A 26,021-nucleotide genomic window follows, 5' to 3' on the forward strand; every position below is an offset into this window, starting at 1 on the left:
GGCTCCTCCCCCATTTTATTCTTTAGGCTTTTGCTTAAACGCAGGGGCAAAGTCTTCCCTGATCACCCCTTCTCAAATTGCACCCCTGCTTTGCTCTTTCCCTCACCACGTCATCTCTGGCACACCATGCACTTTACTTATCGTCTTCCTTGTTGGTTGGCCCCACAGGACTTCCGCTCCAGGCCCATGGTGAGTGTCTGTTCACCTGCTGGATCTCCAGCACCTACAGCTGCACTTGGATCAGAGCAGGGGCTCAATCAGTATTTGTTAAATAAGCAAACGAATCCTGGCCTCCTTCCTTCTTCATTATTGTTGTATGAGAGAAGGCATCCGGTCTACGTCTGAGGTTCCTGGGAGACAACCTCTAAGTCCTTGGGAATTTCCCAGATAAGTGATAGGAGTGTCTTTGTTACTCATGAGGGCCCCCTGACCTCACCTGAGCTTATGCTAATGAGAGGACTGGAGATGGGGGGCTCGTCAGCCCAGAAAGACCAATCACATGATTAGACGGTTGGGGTTTTGAGACACAGGATATCAGCCTAACTTGCCAACCTCCCCACCTCCAACCTGGGGGGAGGGGCAGTGGGAGGAGAACACGGGAGGGGAGCTAGACACTGGGCACATGGCTTTGCCCTCTTCTGTCTCCTGTATGGACACCTGTCATTAGATTTAGGGCCCATGTGGATGGACCAGGATGATCTCATCTCAAGATCCTTAACTGCATTATATCTGCCTGGACTGTTTTTTCCAAATAAGGTCACAAACATAGGTTCCAGGGATGAGGATGTGGGCATACCCTTTGGGGTTCACTATTCCACTCACTCCAGCTCCCCCAAAGCTGTTGCTCACTTATGGGCCTTGGCACATGCTGTTCCTTCTGCCTGGGATGCTCTCTGCCATTTTTATTTTATTTTTTGAGATTTAAAAAAAAAATTATTTATTTTTAGAGAGAGGGGAAGAGAGGAAGAAGGAGAGAAACATCAATGTGTGGTTGCCTCTCGCATGCCCCCAACTGGGGGCCTGGCTCTCAACCCAGGCATGTACCCTGGCTGGGAATTGAACTGGTGAGCCTTTGGTTTGCAGGCTGGCGCTCAATCCGCTGAACCACACCAGCCAGGGCTTTTTCTAAGATTTTATAAGCGGTTGAACCAAAACTGATAACTGCTGGGAAGCAAGACCTCCAATGCTCCTCGGCCACTTTCTAGCCTAATCAGATTCCACTGCACCTTCAGACTCAAGGCAATCAATCACTCATCATCAGGGAAATGTAAGTCAAAGCCACAGTAATAAGTCACTTCACACTGTCAGAACGGCCACTATCAAGAAGACAAAGAGATCGATGTTGGCGAGGATGCGGATGCTGGATGTGGAGGGAACCCTCACGCACTGTTGGTGGGAATATAAGTTGGCGCAGCCACTGTGAAAACAGTATGGAGGTTTCTAAAAAATTAAAAATAGAGCCTTAAGCTGCTTTGTGGTAATTTCTCACAGCAGGCGGCAGGAAACAAATACACCTTTCACCCACGAGAAACCCGGCTCCACGAGGCCAGGCTGGCTTGTCCATGGCTGTCTCCCCAGCGCCCAGCCCTCACTCCCAGTACACGCGCACTATATTTGTTGACTGACAGCGCAGCTGCACCAACCAGGAGCTCCCACCCCCTGGGCTGACGTGATTGGCCCAGAAGTGAAAACTGACCCACGTTGGCCAATCAGATGTCCCCTCCTGCTAATGTGGCGCGGAGCATGGCCAGGGGTCTCGGCTGGTGGTCTGCCGACCTGCCCACAGTGGGCTTCTGCTGGCAAGTATCCGAATGAATAGGAAGGACACTGAGGCAGCCCGTGGAATCTGGGAGGGAGCTGTCAAACCAGATGGAACGATAGAACCTTCCAGGGACTTTCCTCCGACCCTCGCATTCCCGTGTCTCTTCTGTCCAAACATCCACAACCTGGGACCGGTAATCCGCTCGGCCCCGCCTCAGTGAAACGCTGAAAAGGTGCCCTTTCTCGTTTGCTCCAAGGCCAAGATCAACCTCTAACAGCTGGCATTCATTACGCACGTCCTGTGTACTCCTCACTGAGTCCACCCAACCGGTTGTAACTATTAGCTCCGTTTTACAGGTGAGGAAAGGGAAGCTCACAGTAGCCAAGCAGCTTTCCTGAAGTCACATGGCTACGAATATTTGAAATGGAGCGGAGAAGCAGATACAAGTCCTGAGATTATGTGGCCCACAGAAAGCACCTGCCCTGGTTCCGTACCCACATTCAGGTTGTCAGGACCTGGGACGTCCAGATGTGTGTCTTGTCCTGTCTTCTCTAAGCCTTCCAGAAAATTTCATTGTATCCTAAGCTAGTGTGAGTTTTTTGCATCAAAAAGAATTCTAAAACAGTGGTATGCTGGAGCAGCTCCTGGAAGCTTTTAAAATTCAGGAATTCTGTCAGCTGATTGTTCAATCATCTGGAACTTGACAGCTGACGTGGTGGGAGCATTTACACCATGGAAATTGGCACAAGTACCTCACCAGAGCTACTGTTTTGTTTTTTAATTTATTGATTTTAAAGAAAGAGGAAAGGAGAGAGAGAAAGAAACATTGATTTGTTCTTCCACTTATTGATACATTCATCGGTTGCTTCTTTAATGTGCCCTGACCAGGGATCGAACTCGCAATATTGGCGTATGGGGAAAATGCTCTAACCAACTGAGCTACCTCGCCAGGACTACTGTGTTTTATTTTATACCAGCACACCACGGATTCCGAGGCAGTGCATAGGCAGAGAAGGTCCAAGAGCAGGAGGTACCTGACGGAGAAGACCAGAAGAAACAAGAGGCCCTGCTGGCCTGTCCCTGGGCTTCTCAGAGTCCCCTTTATTTGTTTCGCAAACTCTGCTGTACAGGAGCCAGCCCCCTAGGCCGCTGAGTCACAGAACGAAATTGGCTTCAAATGGACCGAAAGTTACTGCCCGTTCCCTCCCTCTGAAGTCCAGCTGACGTTGGTCAGAGTTCATTTCAGGGCATGGAAACCAAAGTAAGCATAACGTTCCAGACATCTGGAGTCTGTTGGGGTCCAGCTCTTCTCCATCCAAGATGGCATGGGTGACACGCAGGCGTCAGTCGCCCATGGGCAGCCACAGGGCCTTGGTTCGTGCTGCCCGAAGTCCTAGCTCTGGGCCTGCCCCTGCGGCTTCCTGCTCCCAGGCTCGTGGGCAGCCCCTGTTCACCCACACGGGCTTCAGGTTTCCCGCAGAGGCCCATTCCACAAACTGGGAACCCTGGCATGGAGATGGGGGGTGGGGGGTCAGCGTTTCCTCTAGCTCATTTGATGAGCAGCTGCTTCCTTGGCAACAAGGACTATTATTGAGCAGGGGAATGAAGGCTTGACCCTGTTGCTCTATTGCTCAGCTGCTGGAAAGCAAACCTCCTAGATGCTGAGGGAAACAGCGTTGACCTTTGTGGCTAGGGAACTTCCTCTCAGTTAGCAGCCCAGGTTCAAACGGGGCCTGAGGTTTCTGTTGACAAGGAGTTCCCATCAGGACTACGGGCTTCTAACTCTGTTGCTAGGGCGTGGTCTGTAGCAATGGGTTGTCCAATAAGATTAGGTCTTTGGGACAGGCAAGATCTCAAGCCTTTGTTGCTAAGCACAACTTCTTCCTTAGCAACTAGGGGTCCAATGGGCAGGCCCTCAGAACCAGGTTGCCAAGGAGTTTCTCCCCCTATAGCAGCGGGAGTTTTAAGGGGGCAGAGACATGTTCACAGAAAAGGAAGAGCCTATTGTGAAGTTTAAGATATAGACATAGCAAAACAAAGGGTACCTGGGCAGATCCGAAATACCATAGGGCCTGCACGTCCTGGTGTAAGGCCAGGCAGCGGGTCAGGTGGTCCCGGTCTCCTGTCACTACGTTCACCACGCCCGCTGGCAACAAGGTGGCCATATCCTAAGGGACAGAGAATGGGCCACTGGGGTTAAGAGGGAAAGAGTCTGAGGCCCCAAGGGCAATGGGGGTAGGGGAGTGAGCACCTAGGGGAGTATAATGGGGCTCCCAGAGGAATAGGACTGGGGTTACCATGGTTACTAAGGGGCGAGGGTGAGAGCTGAGTTCCGTGTAGGCCTTGGGGCATCTTTCATTTGTCTGTTGCCCCAGGGGCTGCTGGGAGCAGCAGCAGGCAGGCGACTGTACCTGGCAGACCTCCAAGGCGGGGATAGGACAGGTCCCGCTGGGCACTAAGACCACAGTGTTGCCATGGGCCAAGGCAGGGGCCAGCAGGGACACAAAGGCAAGCAGGGGCCACTTGTCTGGGCACACAATAGCCAGCACTCCCAGCGGCTCCCGTAGTCGGAGCACAGGACCTCTCAGCTCAGCTACCTGCAGAGACAGGTGGGCGGTCAAAGGCGGAAATGCAGGGATACCTGACTACCCTCCCACGGCCATCTTCATCACCTGCCCTCTTCCTCCTCACATCCTCATCTTTACTTCTCCATAATATCTCCAATAATAATATAACCAGGTGATAGTTCAGAGCCAGATGGTCTAGTTTCAAGTTCTAGCTCCACCGATCATCAGCGGTGTGACCGTAAGCGAGTTACTTAACCTCTCTGGGTCTTAGTTTCCCATATTTCAAATTACGATAATAATAGTACCTACCTCAGACATTTGCTGTTAAAATGAAATAAGCTGCCCTGGCAGGGTAGCTCAGTTGGTTAGAGCATCTTCCAATACGCCAAAGTTGTGGGTTTGATCTCCGGTCAGGGCACATACAAGAATCAACCAGTAAATGCATAAATAAGTGGAACAACAAATCGATGTTTCTCTCTCTCCAAAAAATAAAAATAAATAAAATGAGATGAGCTAATGTGTGCAGAGGGCTCAGAACCTGGCCCATGGGTTTGTTTGTGTGTGTACATTAAAAAAACAAACAAACAAACATTATAATTGGCCCTGGACAGTGGCTCAGTTGGTTGGAGCATCATCCTGTACACCAAAAGATTGTGGGTTCGATTCCCAGTCAGGGGACCTACCTAGGTTATGGGTTCACACCCCAGTTGGGGCACGTGTGGGAGGCAACCAATAATGTTTCGCTCTCTTCCTTCCTCTCTCTCTCAAATCAATAAACATATCTTGGGTAAGGATTTAAAAGAAAACCTTTCTACTGACATTCACTCAACTACACACATTTTAAAGAGTACATTTAGGTAAGTTTTGACATGTGCATACACTCATGAAATCATCCCCGCAATCGAGATCAACTTCACCCCCCAAATTTCCTTGCGCCCCTTTGTGATCCTTCCCTCTAACCCCTACTTGAACCCTCTCTGTCCCAGACAACCGTTGACCTGCTTTCACTCACTATAAATTAGTTTGTATTTTCTACAATTTTCTAGATATGGAATCACAGTTTATACTCTTGTAATCTGACATTTAAAAAAATAAATTTAATTTACTTTATTTTTAGAGAGAGGAGATGGGAGGAGAAAGAGTAGGAGAGAAACATCAATCGGTTGCCTCTTGTACTTGCTGTGACCGAGGTCCAAACCCGCCACCCAGGCACACGCCCTGGCTAGGAATCCAATCAGCTATTTTCCGCTTTGCAGAATGACACCCAAGCAACTGAGCCACACCAGCCAGGGCTGTAACCCGACTTTTCACTCAGTATAGTCATTTGGAGGTTCAGTCCCTCTGACTGCCAAGTGGGATTCCATTGCAAGCATGTACCATATTGCACCTCGTAACCTACTGAGGGACACGTGGGTGCTTCGAGTTTTGGGCTACAATGAAAAATGTCGGTCTAAGTCTGTGTGGACACATGCTTTCACTTCTCTCGGGTTAAAACCTAAAAATCAAGTTGATCAAGGTAAACACCTAGGAATCGCGGCTGGGTTAACAGTATCGCTTTTCACTTTTGAGGAACTTGTCAAACTGTTTTCCAGAATGATTTCTCCCCAGTCACATTCCCACCAGCAGGGTAAGAGTTCTGGTGCGTCCACCCTCTCACGTGGCGATTGAGAATCAATCTGGAGGGAAATCTCAGCTGCAGAGGTCCCCCCCAACCCCCAAGGAGGAAAGGGTTCCCCAGTTCAGAGCACCAGAACCAGGAATAGGAGCCTACATAACGTGACTATGAAAATCAGGGGGGGCCCTGGCTGGTCAGTGGATTGAGCACTGGCCTGAGGTCTGAAAGGTCGCCAGTTCAATTCCCAGTGAGGGCACGTGCCTGGGTTGTGGGCCAGGTCCCCAGTTGGGGGTGTGAGAGAGGCAACTGATTCCTGTTTCTCTCTCACATCAATGTTTCTCTTTCTCTCTTTCCTCCTCCCTTCCCCTCTCACCGAAAATAAAAACTTAAGGAAAAAAAAAAAAAGATAAAGACAGAATTCTGGTGCTTGGAAGAAGCTTTTCAAGTAGATAAGGTATATTTGAACATGTGACAGTTGATACATGCAAAATAGTGGTTTTTGCTTTGTCCCTTTCATGGTAAGAGCAGGGGTGAGTTTTGAGGTGCCAACTATCTGTAAGACATATGTCTACCTCACAGGGAATTTCCATGGAATTCAATTCCATTATTTAAAGCTTCTCTACCAACCAGCCCCAGTCTGCAGCTTGGCAGTTACTAGGTTAGCTGTTCTATATCTATCTTAGGACAACTTTGTCAACTGTGCTTTCATTTGCAAGGTTACTTTAAAACCCCATTCTTTTGACTATTATAAATATTATTTATCTGGCTGGTGTGGCTCATTGGATTGACCACTGGCCTGTGAAAGAAAAGGTTGCCGGTTCGATTCCCAGTCAGGGCACATGCCTCGGTTGTGGGCCAGGTCCCCGATTAGGGGTATGTGAGAGGCAACTGAATGATATTTCTCTCCCTCTTTCTCCCTCCCTTCCTCTCTCCCTAGAAATGAATAAATAAAACCTTTAAAATAAAAATAATGTTGTAAGAACTACGTATGGTGCCAGGTGGGTACCTGAATTATAGGACAGATCACTATACATTTTATAATGGTCTAACCACTATGCTGTACACCTGAAACTAATATAAAATAATAATAATAAAGACAAGAAAATGACAAAGCCAAGGCAATAGAGAAGATATTTGCAAAACACATATATATATATTTTTTCCATCACTGTGTGGTTGCCTCTCACTCTCGCCCTGAACTGGGGACCTGACGAGCAACCTAGTCATGTGCCCTGACTGGGAATCGAACCAGCAACACTTGGCTTTCAGGCCGACGCTCAATCCACTGAGCCACAGCAACCAGGGCAAAACACATATTTCATTAAGGACTCAGACTCAGAATGCATAAAGAGCTCTTCAACTCAACAATAAAACTAATTTTAAGGGTTAAAATTAGTCACTTCATCAAAGAGACGTGAATGGCAAACAGGCACACAGAAGATGCCCGGCCCACTGAAGGTTAATCATTAGGGACAGGCCAACTAAAGCCACAATGAGGTGTAACTACGTGCCCATGAAAAACAGCTACAGTTTTATCCTCACCACAGGATATTCTTTTTCATTGCTTCTAGAGAGAGAGGAAGGGGGGCGGGGGAGAAAGACAGAGAGAGAGACATCCGTGTGAGAGAGAAATACCAATTGACTGCCTCCAATATGTGCCCCAGCTGGGGATCAAATCTACAACCCAGGTATGTGCCCTGACCAGGGATCGAAATGGCAACCTTTCAGTTTATAGGACAACGCTCCAACCAACTGAGCCACACCAGTCAAGGCAGAAAAATGGCTAAAATTTTATATAAAAATTGGTAATTCTAAATCATTGGTGAGGATGTATAGAAACTTAAATACATACATTGCTGGTGGGAGAGTAAAATGGTCCAGCACTTTGAAAAACTGTTTTGCAGTTTCTCATAAAATTAAATATGCACCTATCACACCATCTAGCAACCTGATTCCTACATATTAACCCAGGAGCAATAAAAACTTACATTCACACAAAGGCATACATGCACATCACTTACTCTTAATAGCCAGAGGCTGGAAATACCCAACATTCTAGCAACTGTCAATGCAGGAACAAACATGGTGCACACGTAAGAGACTACTTTGCAGCATTAAAAAGGAAAGTACTGATCTGTACAATATGGATGAACCTTAAAAGCAAAGGAAGAGCCCTGGCTGGTGTGGCTCTGTGGGTTGGGCGTCGTCCCACAAATGAAAAGGTCACCCAGTCAGGGCACATACCTGGGTTGTGAGTCAGCCATGTCCTTGGCTGGGGCGCGCGAGAGGCAACTGATCGATGTTTCCTTCCCTTTCTCCCTCCCTTCCCTTCTCTCTAAAAATAAATAAATCTTTAAAAACACACACACAAAAACAGCAATGAAAGAAACCAGAGACAAAACACTACACAGTACAAATCTATTTATGATCTTCAAGAAGAAAACTAAAAGGACAGAAAGTTGAGTGGTTGCCAAGCACTGGGAGTCAGGGGAAGAGGACTAGTCACAAAGGGAGGGAGAAAGCGTTTGGGGTGATGAAATGTTTTGTATTGATTGTGACTGTACAATTGTATGCATATGTCAAACTTCACCTGATCGGAGACCTAAGAAGGTCCAGTTTACTATGTGTATATTATACCTCAATTAAAACCAAACTTTCAGAACTGTCATACAGCCCTGGCCAGGTAGCTCAGTTGGTTAGAGCATCCTCCCAATACACTAAGGTTGTGGGTTCAACCTCTGGTCAGGGCACATACAAGAATCAACCACTGGCCTTGACTGGTGTGGCTTAGTGGATTGAGCGCTGGCCTGCGAACCACAGGGTGGCCGGTTCGATTCCCAGTCAGGGCACATGCCTGGGTTGTGGGCCAGGTCCCTGGTTGGAGGCGTGCCAGAGGCAACCACACATTGATGTTTCTCTCCCTTTCTTTCTCCCTCCCTTCCCCTCTCTCTAAAAATAAATAAAATATTCTTAAGTAAGTAAATAATTTAAAAAGGAAAAAGAATCAACCAATGAGTAAATAAGTGGAAAAAAAAATCGATGTCTTTCTCTCTCTTAAAAAGCAATAAATAAAAGTGTTTTGTCTTTAAAGGAAGAAAGTCATGGCTGTAATGCACTAAATTGATTTCATGACCCAGTAATGAATGGGTCAGTAACTATCTGGAACACTAACCTGCGGCATGCCTATTATACAGATGAAGAAACCAAGGCACAAAGAGGAAAGGTTACTCGCTGGCGATCACAACTTCGGCCCCAGATCTGGCTCATTTTGGAGCCTCGCTCTGACCCCACTCCAGGCTGCCCGCAGACCCCTCTCACCTGCAGGCTGCAGCTCTGGGCCTGGGTGCGGGCCCCCCACGCCCGGAGCCGCCTCACGCTCAGCTCCACCTCTGCCTTGGCGGCCTTGAGCTCCACTCCGTGCCTCTCCAGCCTCAAGGCCAGCGTGGGCTCCCGGCGCTCCAGGGCGGCTGCCAGCGCCCACAGCAGGGCTGCCCGAGCCCCCGGGGCCTGGCCCACCCAGCTGTGGGTGGACAGTGCACAGTGGGGGTTGGTATCCTGGTCCTGGCTCTTCCCAGGTGCCCCTCCTCTGCCCACAGCCCCTACCCGGGGAGTCCAGGCCCATGGCTCACCCGCCCAAGGAAGAGAGTGACAGACCAGACCCCTATCCCGTCTGCCCTGGGAGCTCTGACTCCACAGCCTGCCAGCCCTCGAGATCCAGACCCCACAGCCCATGAGCCCATGGGGGTCCCAGACTACCCTCTCTGACGCTTCACCACCCCTGGGTTTTCCTGTGTGGCCCCACTCACCCAGGGGCAGCCTGGTGAGCCGCCTCCACAGCACCTCGGATATCCTTGGCTCCGCCCTCGGCCACATAGCCATGGAGTTTGCCCTGCGAATCCTGGATGGGCCTGGAGCTCCGGGCCCCAGGAGCCTGGAAACGGCCCCCCACGAAGAGCCCATACGGGGGTGCTGGGCTGGAGCAGGGTGAGGAGTGAGGGGACCAGTCCCGGGGCATAGGTCTGCTCAGAGCCCACGCGCCACCCCACTGGATGCACCCCTCCAGCTCCCAGGAGCCTCTGGGTGAGCCCGAATTCTGGGCCCGTGAGAGTCTGGGCAACCACAGACCTTCACTGAGCAGAAGTGAGGCTCTCAGCAGGTCTGGGTGGTGGGTGTGATGCCATAAGACGCACAATGCAATTTTCAGTGGGACTTGGGGACCCCTCGGTGGCTCTTATGAACTCCCCTTCAGTCCATAGTCCATGAGGAACCTGCCACAACTTCCCTTTGCCCCTTCACACCCGCCCCCCGACCAGGGATTCTGGGAGATGTGGCCCCTGGAACAGCTCACCTGGGACCTGTTTCGGGCCCAGCCGGTAGGGCTGAGGGGACAGCAAGGCCAAAGGTGTCATAGTTCAGATTCTCAGAAACGTAGAGCAGCCGGGCAGGGGCCCCCGAGGGTCGCAGGTACTCATACAGACCCTGTGAGAGGGGCAGGGTCAAGGGGACGAGAGGCGGGCACAAGGCTGATGAAGGGGCAGTGACGGCGGGGGGTGCGGGGGGCTGGGAGGGCACTCACATCTAGGCCCCCATGCCAGGACGACCCACTCTCCCTGCAGCCACCTGTGGGCACTGCAGGGTCTCTGAGGCCATGGGCGTTGATCCAGACTGTGCCCACCCGGAGCCTGCGGGGAGAGGGGGACATCAGCGAGAGAACAGGAAGCCGAGGGGGAGGGGAGTCGGAGAGAGACCCAGAGAGGGACGGAGACACAAAGACGGAGCCCGGGCCACCCCAACAGGCTGCTTTTGGGCCCCGGGGGCGCCGACGGACCCGTAGCCCAGCTCCAGCGCCTGCCCCAGCCGCTCGCTCCACACGCTGGCGCTGCCTCCCCGGGGCGTCCCGCTGGCTACGGCCAGCGCCTCCTTGGCGGTGCGGAAGGGGGCGGCCACGACCAGGGGCCATGGCACCTGGAAGGGGGAGCAGTGAGTTCAGGCAGCCTGGTTAGCCCCTGCCTCCGACACCCCACTTCTCAGGGGACCAGCGTCCAGCAGTCAGCGGCCCCAGACGGAGGCCAAAGGGTTACACAGGGGCCTCGCTGCTGCCTCAGGTTGGGGGGATGGGACAGGATCCCCGGGACCCTAAAGGGCGCACCTCTGCCTGGGTACACGGGGAGGCTGGGGGCAGGTCAGAGACCAAGGTTGGGGGGAAGAATGGGCTGTCTGAGGGCACATCGCCAGCCTGGAACACCTGGGGAGAAAGAAATGGATCTGGAACTCGGCTCCCAGGTGTTTCCTCCCCAAGAACCCGGAAGGCCAGGCCCCTCCTTCCCCAGCCCCCTGGGGCCTGCACCGCCCGGCTCACCTGCGCACCCTGGCTCTGGGCCTCTCGCACAAAGCGCTGGGCCAGCTCACGTGCAGCGGCGCCCCGGGCCCCCATGTCCACGGCCCCATCCAGCCCTCGGCCTGCCCGAAGCCGCCCCATCCGCGCCTGGAGCCGCCTTAGTGCCTCATCCCACACAGACTCCTGGATGAGAAGCCTGAGGCCCCCCTGTTGGGAAAAGGGATATCAGGGTGGGCCAACTCAGGGCCCATGTCAGGGAGACAGGTCCCCACAGAGGGCTGAGACTTGGGGACACAGATGCAGAGATCAAAGGAGGGCCAGGGAGAAGTGGCCAGGGACCCTGGTGACTCTCCGAGGCCCCAGATCCCAGGCAGGAGGTGGAGTTACAGAAAGCTGGCGATTCAGAGTAAAGATGGAGGTTAGAAAACCAGGAACATCAGCACTCAGAACAAGGAGGAATCCTACAGAGCCAGAGACACAGGCCGCGCCCCTGAAAGACCAGGAGAGAGGGGGAGGTTCGGAAATCAGAGGTGACAAGAAGTCCCTCGCAGGTGATGGTGTAAAGATAGCTTTGGGACACCAAGAACTAAATATTGAGTGAACAGAGCCCTGGCTGGTGTGGCTCAGTGGACTGAATGCTGGCCTGTGATCCAAAGGGTCGCAGGTTCGATTCCTAGTCAGGGCATGTGCCTGGGTTGCGGGCCAGGTCCCCAGTTCAGGGCGCACGAGAGGCAACCACACATTGATGTATCTCTCCCTTGCTTTCTCCCTCCCTTTCCTTCTCTCTAAAAATAAATAAAATCTTTAAAACAATAAAATAAAATAAAATGAACAGAGACATGGGGTCCCCAAGATCTGAAGCCAGACTACCTCAGCCGCCAGGACATTGGGGGACACTGGCTCCCAGGTCTCACCAGGCTGCGGTCGGACCAGGCTGCATCCACGACACCCTCCACGGCCGAGTCTATATCCGCAGTGTCTGTCAGCAGCAGCAGCGATTCGGCGCCCAGTGCCAGGCCCAGCTCAGGCCCCATGCCTGCCAGGGTCCGCCGAAGGACACGTCCTTCCTGAGGGACAGCCCTCCCCAGGTTTCAGTTTCGGGAACAGCCTTCTGGCCCCCCCGCCATGTCCTGTCACCCTCCTAGCCCTGAAGATACCTCAACTGATCCACAGAAGGCCACCTTCTGGACTCCAGGCTGGCTGGCCAGGACAGGCCCCAGGGAGGCAGGGCCACTGATCACGTTGAGGATTCCTGGGAATGGGCCTAGTTCTCCTGCCAGCTGGGCCAGGAGGAGGGGCGTCGGGGAGGCAGGGGGCACGAGGACCACCACAGTGCAGCCTGCGGGAGTCGGGCAGCTCAAGGACCCAGGAGTCAGGCCCCTGGGCCCTCCTCCCTCAGACCCGGGTGCCCAGGCCCCCGGCCCCACCTCCCTCAGACCCAGGGGTCAGGCCCCTGGCCCCTCCTCCCTCAGACCCAGGGGTCCAGGCCCCCGGCCCCTCCTCCCTCAGACCCAGGGGTCAGGCCCCCGGCCCCTCCTCCCTCAGACCCAGGGGTCCAGACCCCTAGCCCATCACTTACCTACAGCCAGGGCAGGGCAAACCCTCCACATCATTTCCAGGAAGGAAAATGTGGGTGGCAAGATGAGACCAATCACTCCTGCAAGAACAAATGAGGCAGCTGGAATAGGCCCTGCTGGGTCCTGACAGAGGAGGGGGCTGGGGACCGGGACTCCTGCTTCTCACCCATGGGCTCCCAGCCGGCCAGCGCCTCCTCCTGGGCGTGTGCCTGAATTGCATGGTACTGGAGCAGCTGCAGGGCCAGTGGGACATCCCTGTCTCGAACCTCTCGGACAGCCCGCCCGGTAACCAGGGACTCGAGGGTCCACAGCAGCCGCTGGTGTTTCTGGATCATCTTGGCCAGCCTGCGGAGAAAGAAATGCGGATGGTCATTGCCCGGTACCCCTTAGTCTGATAATGGTCTTGGAACACATCCCATATGCCTGGCCTACAATAATACCTATGAACCCCTGGGACATCCCTGCCACTTACCAGGGGTGAAGGACACTAGAGATTTATGGGAAATGTAGTCCAGGAAGCAAAACCTGAGGCTGCTGTGTGAAGATTTTGGACACCTTTAACCCCCAGAGGTACTGACGCTTAACTCTAATCTCAATTACATTTTGGGGAATGGCATCTTTGTCTCTAGCTGCCCCAGGAGGGTGCTGGAAAATGGGATGTGAGGCTTCACCAGCCCCAATGAGCTGCTGAGAAATGGAGCCCCAATGAGCCCCAAGGATATTCTGGAAAATCGAGGCTTTGTTATTACTAGTCCCAATGAATAGTGAGAAGTGTATGTTTTAGTCACTAAAGGCCCCAAGGCATTCTGGGAATATGAGCCTCTGTGGCCAATGAATTCCTTGGGATGTTGGGAACTAGCCTTTTTTTTCTTAAGTCCTTTCCCACCTCCTGGGGTCCCCACCTCAGCTGCATCACCTGTTCAGATGCTGGGCCCGAGAGGATCCAGGGAGTCTGCTCCAGTTCTTCAACGCGGTTCCAGCTGCCTCTGCGGCTGCCGCCACATCCTCGGGCTGTGCCTGGAGGCAACTGGCCAAGTACTCTCCTAGGGAGACCAATGGAGGATTCAGATCAAAGCGGGAGAGGCTGTGTCAGCACTGGAGGGGGCTGAGATTTCTGGAGACTGGGAGCAGGCAGTAAAGCTGGTCCCCAGCCTTGCTGAGGGCCTCGGTTTTATCACCTGACCAATGGGAATAAACCTACTGGTCATGCCCTGGCTGCAGTGGCTCAGTGGATTGAGCACTGGCCTGTGAACCAAAGGGTTGACAGTTCGATTCCCAGTCAGAGCACGTGCCTGGGTTGCAGGCCAGGTCCCCAGTTGGGGGCGCTCGACAGGCAACCACACACTGATGTTTCTCTCCCTCCCTTCCCCCCTCTCTAAAAATAAATAAATCTTTTAAAAAAGAAACACTGTAATTGATTAAAAAAAAAACACCAAAAAACAAAAACTACTACTGGTCATTGCTCTGCCTGCCTTCTGCAAGCAAGGAAGGGATTTCAGTAGATGGTGACCCCGAAAGTGTCCGCAGGGACTTGGGATCATATTAGAATAATTATTATCAGGAGGAACCAGAACTCTCAGCCTCCCCCCGCCCCATCAGCCTTGAGCAAAGTGAATGGGGTGTCTTTGGTGGGGTGGCTGGGGGCATGGGTGCCTCTCCCTCCCCTAATGACTGGGGGATACCTCATACCTGTGACAGGATCCTGGCAGGGCACTGAATTCCTGTGTTCCGGCTTTAGCCACTTTCCATTTACATAGTGACCCAAGCACTGGTCCTGGGTGTCCAACCAGGCCTGGAAGGGGGCGGGGGAGGAAACAGTTGGGAAGGGGGTCTGGGTGGCAGCTGGCAGAGCTGACCCCTTTCCAGTGTCCTCTGGGAGGGGAACACCTGCCCCCATTTGCCCATCAGCTAATTCTTTTCCTGTGTAAGTGTAAATACACATAAACATTAGAGACGTGTAACGTAAATTCACTAAAGCATACAATTTGGGGACGTTTAGTTACATTCACAAAGTCATGCAACCATCACCCCTAATTCCAGAACATTTCATCACCCCAAAAGACAACTCTGTACCCATAGGGCGCTCATTCTCCCTTCCCATTGTCCCCAACCCCTGGTAACGACTGATCTGCTTTCCTGTTCTGTGGATTTGCCTATTCTGGGCCTTTCCCAGAAACAGAATCCTATACTATGTGGCTTCTTTCACTTGGCATGGTGTTTGTGACATTCACCCATGTTGTAGGCTGTATCAACATGTCTTTTTATGGCTGTACGATATTCACTATCTGGATAGACCACATTTTGTTTATCCATTTGTCAGCTGATGGGTATTTGGGCCATTTCTGCTTTTGGCTATTGGGAACTGTGCTGGTAGAAAATGTTCATGTGCAAGTTTTTGTTTGTACACCTGTGACCCTTGCCAGAGCCCTGGAAACAAGGCCCATGAGATCATGTGGCTTCTAAGCCAGGTGCCCCCCCCCCCCCCACCTGTGGCATGGTGGTCCCTCCCATCTCAGCTGTCATCACTTGGGGAGCGGGCATGGACCCTCACTGAAGACGGGCTGGATGCTGCCCTGCCAGTGCGGCTTGTTAGGCTGTGACATGGCTAACTGAGCCCACAGCGTAGCACATGGGATTTGCAGAGGGGCAGCCTAGTGTGGGGACCCTGGAGGGAGGGGCCACACAGCCAGGGTTTGAATCCTGGCTCTGGGACTTACTGATTGTGCAGCCTAAACAGACCTTATAACACACTGACTTCTGCTAAGCCATCTGGAAGATGGGGACGAGAGTCCCCCCAACCCCCCACTTCACAAGGCCGTGGTAAGGATTAAATGAATCATGCCTATTACATAGTCAGAACAGCACTAGTTAAGACTTTCTATTAATTTTATTGCTTCTCTCCCTCCACATTGGCTTCATGATTCTTCCTGTCCCTGGTCCTGTCTTCTCCAAAGCCTTGCTAAATCCAAGACACTTCCCACTTTGTCCTTCTTCAAACTCTTCTTTTAGCATCCCTGATGCCACAGTGTCCTGATTTTTCTCTTCCCCTTCCTCCTCTCATTTTGCTTTAAAGTCAAATGGTCGGCCACAAGTTCCTAATTCAAACCCCACCCCACCAGGGGAGACACTTTTGAAACAGTTGAGGGTATATGAACCCAAGCTAGGCATTAACTGATATTAAAGAATGACTAGTCATGTTAAGTGTGAAGATGGCATGGTGGTTATGTTACATAACGGGTCCTTATATGTTAGAAATGAGGAATCAGCCCTGGCTGGTATGGCTCATGAATTGAGTGCTGGCCTGCAAACCAAAGGGTCGCTGGTTCAATTCCCAGTCAGGGCACATGCCTGGGTGGTGGGAAAGGACCCCAGTCGGAGGTGCGTGAGAGGCAACCACACATTGATGTTTCTCTCCCTGTCTCCTTCCCTTCCCCTCTCTCTAAAAATAAATAAATACACTCTTTTAAAAAAAATGAAAAGAGGAATCAAATATTTATGGGAAAATAACATGACAGCTGGGATTTAGGTCACTCCAGAAAAGGAGAACACAAAGGGATACAACGTTGAACCAAATGTTGATGATCACTGAAGCACACGGATGCTCATCATATTAAGTACTTGGAGGAATTTTGCAAAATTTCCCCCCAAAGACAAACAAAACCCTAAAAGAATGTCCACAGGGTCCCAGCAGACCACGTTTGTGTGATAAGAGGGCCTGGTGGAGACTGGGAACTCACGACTCGTCTAGGAAGACTGCCGCTAATGGATCCAGATGACTTTTGTCAGGGAACATGGCCCAAAGGTTGCCAAATTTTGGAATTTTATTTTCAACAGAAGTTGGAATCCCGGATGTTTACATGGAATTCGTTGTCTATTAATTGACATTTTTACAAATAAAGTTGAGGCCAAAGAAAACATGTTTGTGGGCCGAGTCTGGGCAACAGACTATAAGGTTGAGACCTTTGTTTGGGGAGAGGTGGGGGTACCACGGGCTCTGGAATCTGAAGGCTCTGGTTCAAGTCTCAGCTTCCTCTTTTAAGCTGCTGACTATGGGCAGATTCCTTACCTTGTCCAGCCTCTGTGGGCTATCACTAAAATAATGACAACAGTCCCCTCTCACAGGGGTTCTGGGGATACTCACTGCAATTATGATGAGCGGCCAATAAATACAAGCTTATATTACATACTATTTCATGATATTCCACTTCTAACCTTGGGAACCATCTGTACATTGTCCCAGTCCCTTTTACCCGAGTCTACATTGTATCTAGATAATCTTGTCACTCCCGTGGTTCATTCATCTTTCTACTTTGGTGCCTCCCAGGTCCCGGTCTCCAGACCTGAGGCTCAAAGTAGTATTTGACTCCTGCAGAGGGCTCACGCCTGTCCCCAGGTCCCTCACACTCTTTAACATGTGATAACTCGGCTCAGATCTTTTTCCAAAAGCCAGCTCCTCCAGGGTTCACCATGAGGGAAGAGGAGGGACAGCCACCCAGTAACAGGGCCAGACCCCAAAAATTGTCCTCGCCCTCTCTGTCCCCCAAACCCTTTCCTACTGCACTGCTGCGTCATCCCCTCCTTTCCAGACCCACAGCCTGTGCAGGCTCTGGTCTCATCTTCTTCCGCTTGGACTATTATTCTAGCCTCCTCTTGCCCTCAAGAGAAGCCCAAGTTTCTCAAGCTTGGGTGCTGGAGGACCCTGCGAGATGACCATAGCCTCATGGGGGAATTCTGAGGGACCTGGGTAATTAAGACAATTCGAGGTAACTTACTCATCTACAGGAACCCCGAAAACGTTGTGGGAAACCCTGAGGGATCACAGGAGTCCTAGGGAATTTCTTAATTGCGAGGGTCACGGGAGAATCATCAAGATTTTGAGGCCCTGAGGACTCATGGGGGCCCACAGGACATTCCGAGAGGTAGGGAGGGATCACGGAGGGCCTCATGAGGGTATTCTGAGGGGTAGTCTAAGTTCTGATGTGTTCTGGGGTCCTGAGAGTTCCCAAGATCAAAGACGCCCCGCAAATACTGAGGGAGCCCTAAGAAATCACAGTGACTCCACGGAGGGTCCGGGTGATTAAGGGAGCCCCGCAAGAATTCTGGGGGGTGCCCTGGAGGACCACGGGAAGCACAGGACGTTCTGACGAATCACAGGCAGTCTACGGGGGTTCAGAGGTTTGTTGAGGGATCATGGGAGCACTCCGGGATTCTGAGTCCCGGGGAACCACGGGAGGTTCTGAAAGAGCTCTGAAGGATCACTGGAACCCCGCGGGGGGTTGGGGGCGTGCCTGAAAAATCGGGGAACACCGCCGTGAGTTCCGGGCCGTGCAGCACGAGAACTACTAGAGATAAGAACAGACTAAAGGGTTAAGAGGCAGCAATCGGCAAGACTCTTGGAAACGTCCTCCGGGAGCTGATTCTAAAAGATGGCGGGAATCACCGGAGCCGAGGGGGGCGGAGTCACTGAGCTGGCGCGGTGGGTCATGGGAGTCCGCGCGCAAAACGGCGCCGGAATACTTGGGAGGGGGATGGGCAGCGCCGGCCAGGCAGGCCCTCACCAGCACGCATGCGTGGCTCTCCGGCACCGGTCCGTACTCCAGCGTGGTGAAGATCTCTCGGGCCCGGGGCTCTGCGCGCGTGGCAGCCATCACCCGTCCAGACCACTTTCCACCGACTGCCGGGCGCTCTGCCCAAGGAAACCTTGAGGTCCAAAGGGTGGAACCGCCCCCTCCAGCGCAAAGGGCGGGCTACAGGAGCTAGGGCGTTACTCAACCTTAGGACCCGACGACCCCGCCCACGCGCCAGCACTGGGGAAAACGTAGTTGGAGCATGCGCAGTCCTCAGAGTGGGGGGGGGCCGAGAGGAGAAAAGAAAGAGTGGGTCCCTTGCAAATATTTAAAATTGCAGATTTAGAAGGGTGGTCGTATTGGTATGTCTTTCCACTACTACCCTGTTCACAAAAGTGCAGCTTTTGGTGCGAAATATATTTACTACAGTTGAATCTAGCTCTGGGACGAAGCGATAGTTCAGATAAGGGAATCTCAGGTTTTGCGTAATGTGCCACCGTAAACGTTCCGTAACCTGGCCAGGTACTATTTTCGGGAAGGAGGGGAAGTGTGGTACGGAGTGATCATTCTCAATTTAATTTTGATTGGTTGAGGTGAAAGGCGTGGCCTCATGTTTATGCTACGATTGGCCGGTAACGGAATGTGGTTGCTAGTTAATGAATGAGCTCAAATTTCTGGTTACACAGAGGCTGGAAGAGTGGCTGTCATTTGCACACGTGGCGCGTAGTACCTAGAGAGCATCTAGAGATATTTACTCCCAACAGATTTGACGACGGTATTTGAACTGAGTAGAATTATTGTCTCCGGCCAGATTCTTAGATTTTCGTATAGAATAGTGGGTGTGTCTGAGTCTGTTGAGGGACCGGGGAAGTAGACCCCAGAGTTCAGATCCCAGCAAAAGTTCCCCCACGTAGAGGTTGCTGAGGACGCCTAGGCCTCTTCCCCAGGACCATGGTGGACTCGAAGCTTCTGATGCCGGAGCTAAACGAGGCAGAGGCAATGGGCGCTGAGACGGCACGTTTCGAGGAGCTGCTGTTGCAGGTGCGGATTGACCAGAACTACTGTGTCCCTGGGTATTTGGGGGGATTCCCCCTCTCCCCCCTGAGATGGGATTACAGTTCTCAGAATGCACTAGAGAGGGAACAGGGTCAATGGGAATTGGAGTTGTTTAACTCCAAGTTTATTAGGCTCTGTAATAAATAGGAATGGGATTGGGGTTATTCTTTGGGTTCCTCAAAGGAGGAAGGGGACATAATATGTCTTATTCCCTGCATGGCTCATATTCATAAACATTGCTCAATAAACATTTGAGGCACAAATGAGGGGTCTGAGAGCACAGACACCAAGCCTGAAGTCATTTTCCTTCACACAGGCCTCCAAGGAGCTCCAGCAAGCCCAGACAAGCATATCAGAATCAACACAGATCCAACCTCAACCCGGTGAGAAAGGAAGAAACCCAAGTAAAGTGAGATAGATTCCCAGAGAGAGGTGGAAAGACGAGGAGCAGCGGGGACACAGGGGGAAGGAAAGAGACACAATAATGGAGTTTAGAGGCCTTGGTAGGGAAGTGAACAGAGACCCAGAAGGAGATCCAAAGAGAGGATCCCAGGAGTGGGGAGGGGAACAGAACCAGAATGTGAAGGCCTGAGGTCAAAGAGGGGACAGATCAAAAGAAGGGCACACAGAGGAGAGGATGAATGGAAATCAGAACCAACCCATTCCCACCAGGCTTCTGCATAAAGACCAAGTCATCCCAAGGGAAGGTCTTCATCAACATCTGTCACTCTCCTTCCATCCCTCCTCCGGTGGATGTAACCGAGGATGAGCTACTTCAGATGCTGGAGGAAGACCAAGCCGGGTTTCGCATCCCCATGAGTCTGGGAGAGCCCCATGCTGAACTGGATGCAAGTCAGTGCCCTTGAAGGGCCCAGGACTCTAGCCCCATGGGACCCTTCTTCCCTAGGATCCCAGAATCCAGGGCCCAGGATCCTCCTGCCGGACCTAGAAATCCAGAGCCCCTGATCTGATCCTTTCCCGGTGGCATGTCACTAGCCTGCTGGGCCTCCAACACCGGCTGCATGGGGCAGACCTGATTCTGCCCACCTGCCCGGGTTGGCACTTTTCTTTGCCCCACTCCAGGACGAGTGAGGGCTGGGCAGGTGCTTCATTAGCTAATCTGGCTATAGTCCTGGGCCAGCTCCCGCTCTCATCTCTGTTTTCTCCTTTGCTCTCTCCCGTCTCTGTCTCTCTGCCTTGTCTCATTTCTCTCTCTGTTGCATTTCTCTCCTTGTTTTTTCAATTCACATATGTCCCCTGAAGCCTCCTGGGCCAAGCTTTGGGTGGTGCCCTGGGGGGTAGGGACTTATCAAACCTAGAACCTGTTATTTCAATATTGTGTGAGTCTTGCTGCCCTGGAAGGGTCGCTTTGCCCACTCTGAGCAGTCAGGAAAGGCTTCCTGGAGGAGGAGATGTCAGACCTCAGACTAGAAGGAGCCGTAGGAGTACAGACAGAGAAGAGGATTCTGGGCAGAAGGGACAGAGGGATCCAGAGGCCAAAAAGAATGATTGAACTGGATTGCTTAGTAACAGAGGGATGGGAGAAACTTACAGGAGGAGGTCTTAAGTAGTGAGCTTTCTTCTGTCCACGTGGGAGGGGCAGACTACTCAGGGCCTCCACTCTAGGATGAAATACTGAGACCTTCGCCCGAGTGTGCCAGGGAGCCGAGGGAGGGCTGTGAGCAGGGGAGAGGCAGGTCAGCTCTGGGACATAGTGGGGAAGGACCAGAGAAGAGACTGAAGGCTGGTATGAGACCAGACTGGTAAGTGCATGTCTTGAGTCCTCACTTCCTCCTTATCTCCGGGTCTCTCCGATTCCTGTGGCTGCTATCCTTTCTTGTTTTTTTCCTTGCCTGTGTTTGGTTGGTGGGGGGCCTCACCCCCTTTCTCTCCCTGCAGAAGGCCAGGGCTGTACCGCCTACGATGTAGCTGTCAACAGCGACTTCTACCGGAGGCTGCAGGTTGGAGGCGTGGCTGTGGGTGAGGCTGGGTGCGGGGCCTCTCCCTTTATCCCTGGAGTCCTCTTGCATCCCTGTCCCCCCACCCCTCCTAGAACAGCGATTTCCTGCGAGAGCTCGTGATCACCATCTCCAGGGAGGGCCTAGAGGACAAATACAACCTGCAGCTGGATCCAGGTCGGGGGCGGGCAGAGCCTGAAGCAGTTTGGGGGCTATCCTTGGTAGAGATGGGGCTAGTGTGGGCTATTTTCTTAGCCCCTAGGGTGCAGATTGTGGGGAGAGGGTGAGGATCCCCAAGGTAAACTGAGGGGAGTAGTGTTTGGGAGGGCGGGACCAGGACCAGGATTCCAGGTGACGGGCGGGGTCTGGATAGGCGGGAGCAGCGGAGCCTGGAGCATCTCCAGGGGTCAGATTTTACTAGGGAATACCCTGGGAAGGGCGTGGGGTTCAGGTGGGCGGGCTTCCTAAAGCCAGGCATGGGGGTGTGGTCAGACCCCTCACCACCTCTGCCCCTCCCAGGAATCTTTCTGTGCAAGCGCCACCCCCACTCAGCAAAGGGAACCCTGACCCATGTGACCTTTGACCCTGCCCTCCCTCCCCGCAGAGTGTCGCATATTGAAGAACCGGCCTTTCATGGGCTCCATCTCCCAGCAAAACATCCGCTCCCAGCAAAGGCCTCGGATTCAGGAGCTGGAGAACCTGTACACGGCTGACTCCTTGAGGCCTAAGGAAGGGTCTGCTTTTGATGCTCTTGCAGTCCCTCTCCCCATACGGGTGGCGTCCTGGGGCCCTGAGAACCCCCAGATGGTAGAAGCTGAACGCCCACTGGGAAGGCTCCCCTAAGCAACATGGCTGGTGGGAGCTAGAAAGGAAGGGAGCCGCATGCCAGGCAGAGAAAACAGCCCAGCAGGGGACCTGGATGCTCTTCTCAGTTCTTGCGCTCGTTCCTCCCCAGCCCTGAGAAGCCTCCCCTGAACCTTTGGCTGGAAGCCCCTGACCTCCTCTTGGCGGAAATCGACCTCCCCAAACTGGTGAGTGTGCCCTCGACCAGAGCTAGAGAATGAGATTGGGGTGTTCTGGGGAAAGTGACGCGGGCTTGTAGCCAGGCATGGAGGAGCCTGGTTAGTGCTGCCCTCTTGAGTATGGCGGCCTCCTGTCCCCTGGGGCCCTCAGCCCACTTCTGGTGCCACCCCAAAGATGCCCAGGGCATTGTAAGTGATCAGATATGGAGAACTGTAATTACCACACCCCGCTTTTTCCCTGGAATGTTAGACCCTTTAATATGGTATCCCAACTCTTGAATCTTCTCTCCCTGGTCCTTGTTCTTATCCTGCATCCTGTTGCCAAGAAGCGAAGGGTGGGCTGATTCCACTGTATCCCCAGGATGGAGCTCTAGGGCTGTCGCTGGAGATTGGGGAGAACCGTCTGGTGATGGGGGACACCCAGCGGCTGTACCATCTAGATGCTTACATCCCCCTGCGGATCAACTCTGATGAGAGCAAGGCGGCCTTCCATCGGAAGAGAAGGGTACCTGGGTGGGGTGGATGATGGTGCAGAGAAGTGGAGACCTTGGGGAGCCGGGACTCCTGGGTCTGAGGGAGGAGGGACTGGGGGCCTCGACTCCTGGGTCTAAGCGGGGAGGGGTTGGCGGCTGGACTCCTGGTTCCTGAGTCCTCGCCCTTTTCTCTCCTCAGCAACTGATGGTGGCGATGCCCCTTCTGTCTGTGCCTTCGTGACCCATTGTGTCCCTGTGCTTCCAAGTGGGCAGAAGAAGGCAGTAGCTTCTCTAAGATTGAAATAAAAGATTTTTGCCCTTGTTCTGTGTCTAGCTAGGAATACATGGGGAGTGGGAAAGAGGAGGGGCATTGGACTGTAGCCTTGGTGTCCCGAAGGGGTCACTGCCACAACTCTGACCTCGTCCTCTCCCTACTCCTGGCCCTCAGTCTCTCCCCTCACCAGCCTCCCACAGGGTGCCAGAGCTGACTCTGCCGCTCTCCTGTTCACAATCTGTCCTTGGCTCCCCTTCGCCCCAAGGAGAAGGTCCAAGCCCCTGAACCTGGCACTCCAGGCTTTGTGGTCTGGTCTCCTTCATGCTTCAGTCTGGCCTCTTCCTCACTCTCACTGTCTAGTCACACTGAAGACCGTCCTGACCACACTGCTTGTTGCACCTTCTTAGTTTCTGCTGGCCCCTCGACTTGGCACCTCCTCTCCATTACACCTGGGAACTTGCTAATTGTCTCGCCCTCGTGGGACATTGCTGGAGCCCTTTGGTGACCCGATGCATACCACCATCTCTAGCCTCTCCTGCCCCTCGTCCTGACGAAGTGCGCTCTCTGGAATTGTGCTTCATGTCACAGTCACTGTTTCCCACTTCCCAATTCAAGTACTGCCTCCCCTGAGGTGGGTACTCCCCACCACCATCCTTACCTGCCTCATCCAGTCATCCCTTTCTGAGCTTTCCTTGAACGGTTGTCTCTTACACAGCTCCAAGAGGGGCCCGAACCCACAACCCGTGCGTATTCCCTGACCGGAAATTGAACCGGAGACCAAACTGGCAACCTCTCACTCAGTGGGAAGACACCCAAGCAACTGATCCACATGGGTCAGGGCTCCTTGGGAAGCTTTTCAACCTTCAAGTTTTCTTTAATTTAGCCTGGCTGAATTAGAGGCCTCTTCCGGGAGTCTCCAATATCCAGTGTTAGTCTTAGAGCTATATCCCCTACGGGGGGGGGAGGGGGGACAGTGCCAGACACATATAACTCAAATATTTGTTGAATTAAGATTGCCAACACCCTCTCCTTTTTCCATAGTCTTAGGTGCATAAGTAAATGGAAGAGACTCGGGGGTAAGTTGAAAGAGCAGCAAGGAGGCCAGTGTGACTGGAACGGAGTTGAATTGATGGGTAGAGGACTAGGCGAGCAGGTGGGGAAAAGGTGGGTACGGCTACGCGTCGCGTCTATGGGCATCCGAAGGCGCGAACGTGAGCACCGTTTCCACCAGAGGGCGCAAGGTAGTCTCCGTACATTGTCTCAGAACTACAACTCCCAGCGTCCCTCGCAGTACGCGGTCCTTCTGAAGCAAACGGTGTGGTTCAGGGGTCGCTGGGACTTGTAGTTCTCATGGGGACCTTTCGTGAGACTGAAGAACTCATTTTTAGGTCCCGAAAAGTGTGGGGCTGGGTCTTTCCTGCCTTCCTCGGTCTCCATGGTGATGGTTCCGGCGAAGGCATAGCATTTGGCAGCGGCCGAGCTCTCTTCCCACTCCCTCCTCTTCACCATCTGCTCCACCTTCACACCTGGCCCGGAGCCGCGGCCGCCGCCTCCACACCCAGGCCGAGGATTCTGCCGCCACAGGGTGGCGCGTGTGGACGGCTCTGCAGGCTACTCCCTCCCTGCTCAGACCCAAGGGTCCGAGCCCCAGCTGCCTCGTCCGTCAGACACCGGAGTCCAGCCTCCAACCCCCTCCTCCCCGGGGACCCTGGCGTTTCTCAAACTCAGGCAAAACTGTGAGACCCAGAAACCCATCGAGAGGCCGCGGAGGGGGCAGTGGCTGCCGGGCCACTCAGCCCGTGGCGCCCGTCCGCCTCGCCGGCTGCGCCTCCCACCCCCTGGCGGGCCTGTGCCACATCATGAAAATTTAATCCCAAATGCATTTGCGGCCCGACGCAGAGAGGCGGTGGTGAAAGGAGCACCCTCCTGGGGCCTGGATCTGGATGGAGGTGGACTTGGCGTCGGGGACAGGGGCTGCTCTGGAGAAAGGAGCAGGGCAGACAGAGGAAAAGTCCCGTTTCAACCCCAGAGGGGCGGGGCTGGACTAGTGGGTGGAGTAAACATTTAGGGGCGGGGACAGACCCCAGTGGGCAGGGACAGAAGGGGATGGAGACAGAACCCAGAGAGTGGACAGATCCCAGGGATGGGACAAAACTGTTTGAGTCGGAACTGGTGACTGAGGGGAGCAGTATAACTATCGGGGGTGAAACTCAGAGGGGAAAGAAACTGGGGGTCAAGGAATTGGGAGGGAGTTGTGCCCAAAGGGGAAACAGACAGGAAGGGTATGGAATTCAAAAGGGGAAAGATGGAAACAAGTGAATGGAAGTCAAGCGGGAAGAAACTGGGTGAGGGAAGAACTAGAGGGGACAGTGGGTGAATGGAAATGGGGAAAGAACTCCCGGAATAAGAAAAGAACCTTCTGAATGAGAGTCGGGGATGATGACGCGGGATGGGGATGAAATTCGGGGGGCGGGATGTGGAACTGGAGGGCGCAGAAATTAGGAGGGATAAGACTGAGAGGATGAAACGCAGGAGGAGACTCAGAGCAAGATGGAACGGAAAGAGACGACAATGCAGGGATGAAATTAAGGGAACTGAAGTCGAGGGGACAAATCTCAGATTGGGAAGAGAAAATCTGGATAGAAGGAGCTGGGGAGGATTGAATGAAGGAGACTAACTGCGGGGAACGGACAAAAATGAGGCGATGGAACTCAGGAGTAAATTCAGAACCCAGAGGTGTGGTCTAGAAGGGAAAGTGTGGGAGCACAGACCGTGATGCCCCCAAAGGAGCGCCAGTCTATAATGCAAGGGG

At 53.1% G+C, this 26,021-nt stretch overlaps 2 protein-coding genes across 4 annotated transcripts; one reads left to right on the forward strand and one right to left on the reverse strand.

Annotated features, from left to right (window-relative positions):
- Positions 1 to 2,832: 2,832 nt before the first annotated feature.
- On the reverse strand, positions 2,833 to 18,659 carry ALDH16A1 (aldehyde dehydrogenase 16 family member A1). The gene is made up of 17 exons (XM_090261335.1): positions 18,418 to 18,659; positions 14,549 to 14,651; positions 13,776 to 13,902; positions 13,026 to 13,204; positions 12,862 to 12,939; positions 12,440 to 12,621; positions 12,197 to 12,349; positions 11,304 to 11,489; positions 11,094 to 11,189; positions 10,773 to 10,909; positions 10,521 to 10,626; positions 10,293 to 10,423; positions 9,751 to 9,918; positions 9,263 to 9,464; positions 4,174 to 4,359; positions 3,808 to 3,930; positions 2,833 to 3,267 (listed from the first exon to the last, which is right to left on the reverse strand). Exons 1-17 carry the CDS (start codon positions 18,505 to 18,507, stop codon positions 3,106 to 3,108), a joined length of 2,409 nt encoding a protein of 802 aa, XP_090117461.1. The 5' UTR covers positions 18,508 to 18,659; the 3' UTR covers positions 2,833 to 3,105.
- On the forward strand, positions 18,396 to 23,256 carry PIH1D1 (PIH1 domain containing 1). Of its 3 annotated transcripts, none has more exons than XM_090261333.1 (10): positions 18,396 to 18,574; positions 19,341 to 19,467; positions 19,799 to 19,865; positions 20,155 to 20,334; positions 21,382 to 21,443; positions 21,536 to 21,617; positions 22,045 to 22,174; positions 22,396 to 22,471; positions 22,824 to 22,967; positions 23,135 to 23,256. In XM_090261333.1, exons 2-10 carry the CDS (start codon positions 19,378 to 19,380, stop codon positions 23,174 to 23,176), a joined length of 873 nt encoding a protein of 290 aa, XP_090117459.1. In that variant the 5' UTR covers positions 18,396 to 18,574; positions 19,341 to 19,377; the 3' UTR covers positions 23,177 to 23,256. The 3 variants fall into 3 exon arrangements, with proteins under 3 accessions (XP_090117459.1, XP_090117460.1, XP_090117458.1); XM_090261334.1 differs by having other exon boundaries at positions 19,374 to 19,467; XM_090261332.1 differs by having other exon boundaries at positions 18,396 to 18,565.
- Positions 23,257 to 26,021: the final 2,765 nt, after the last annotated feature.

Source organism: Furipterus horrens, unplaced genomic scaffold (genome assembly GCF_987537825.1).
Source record: "Furipterus horrens unplaced genomic scaffold, mFurHor1.1.pri manual_scaffold_13, whole genome shotgun sequence".
In the NCBI taxonomy this organism is placed as follows: Eukaryota; Metazoa; Chordata; class Mammalia; order Chiroptera; family Furipteridae; genus Furipterus; species Furipterus horrens.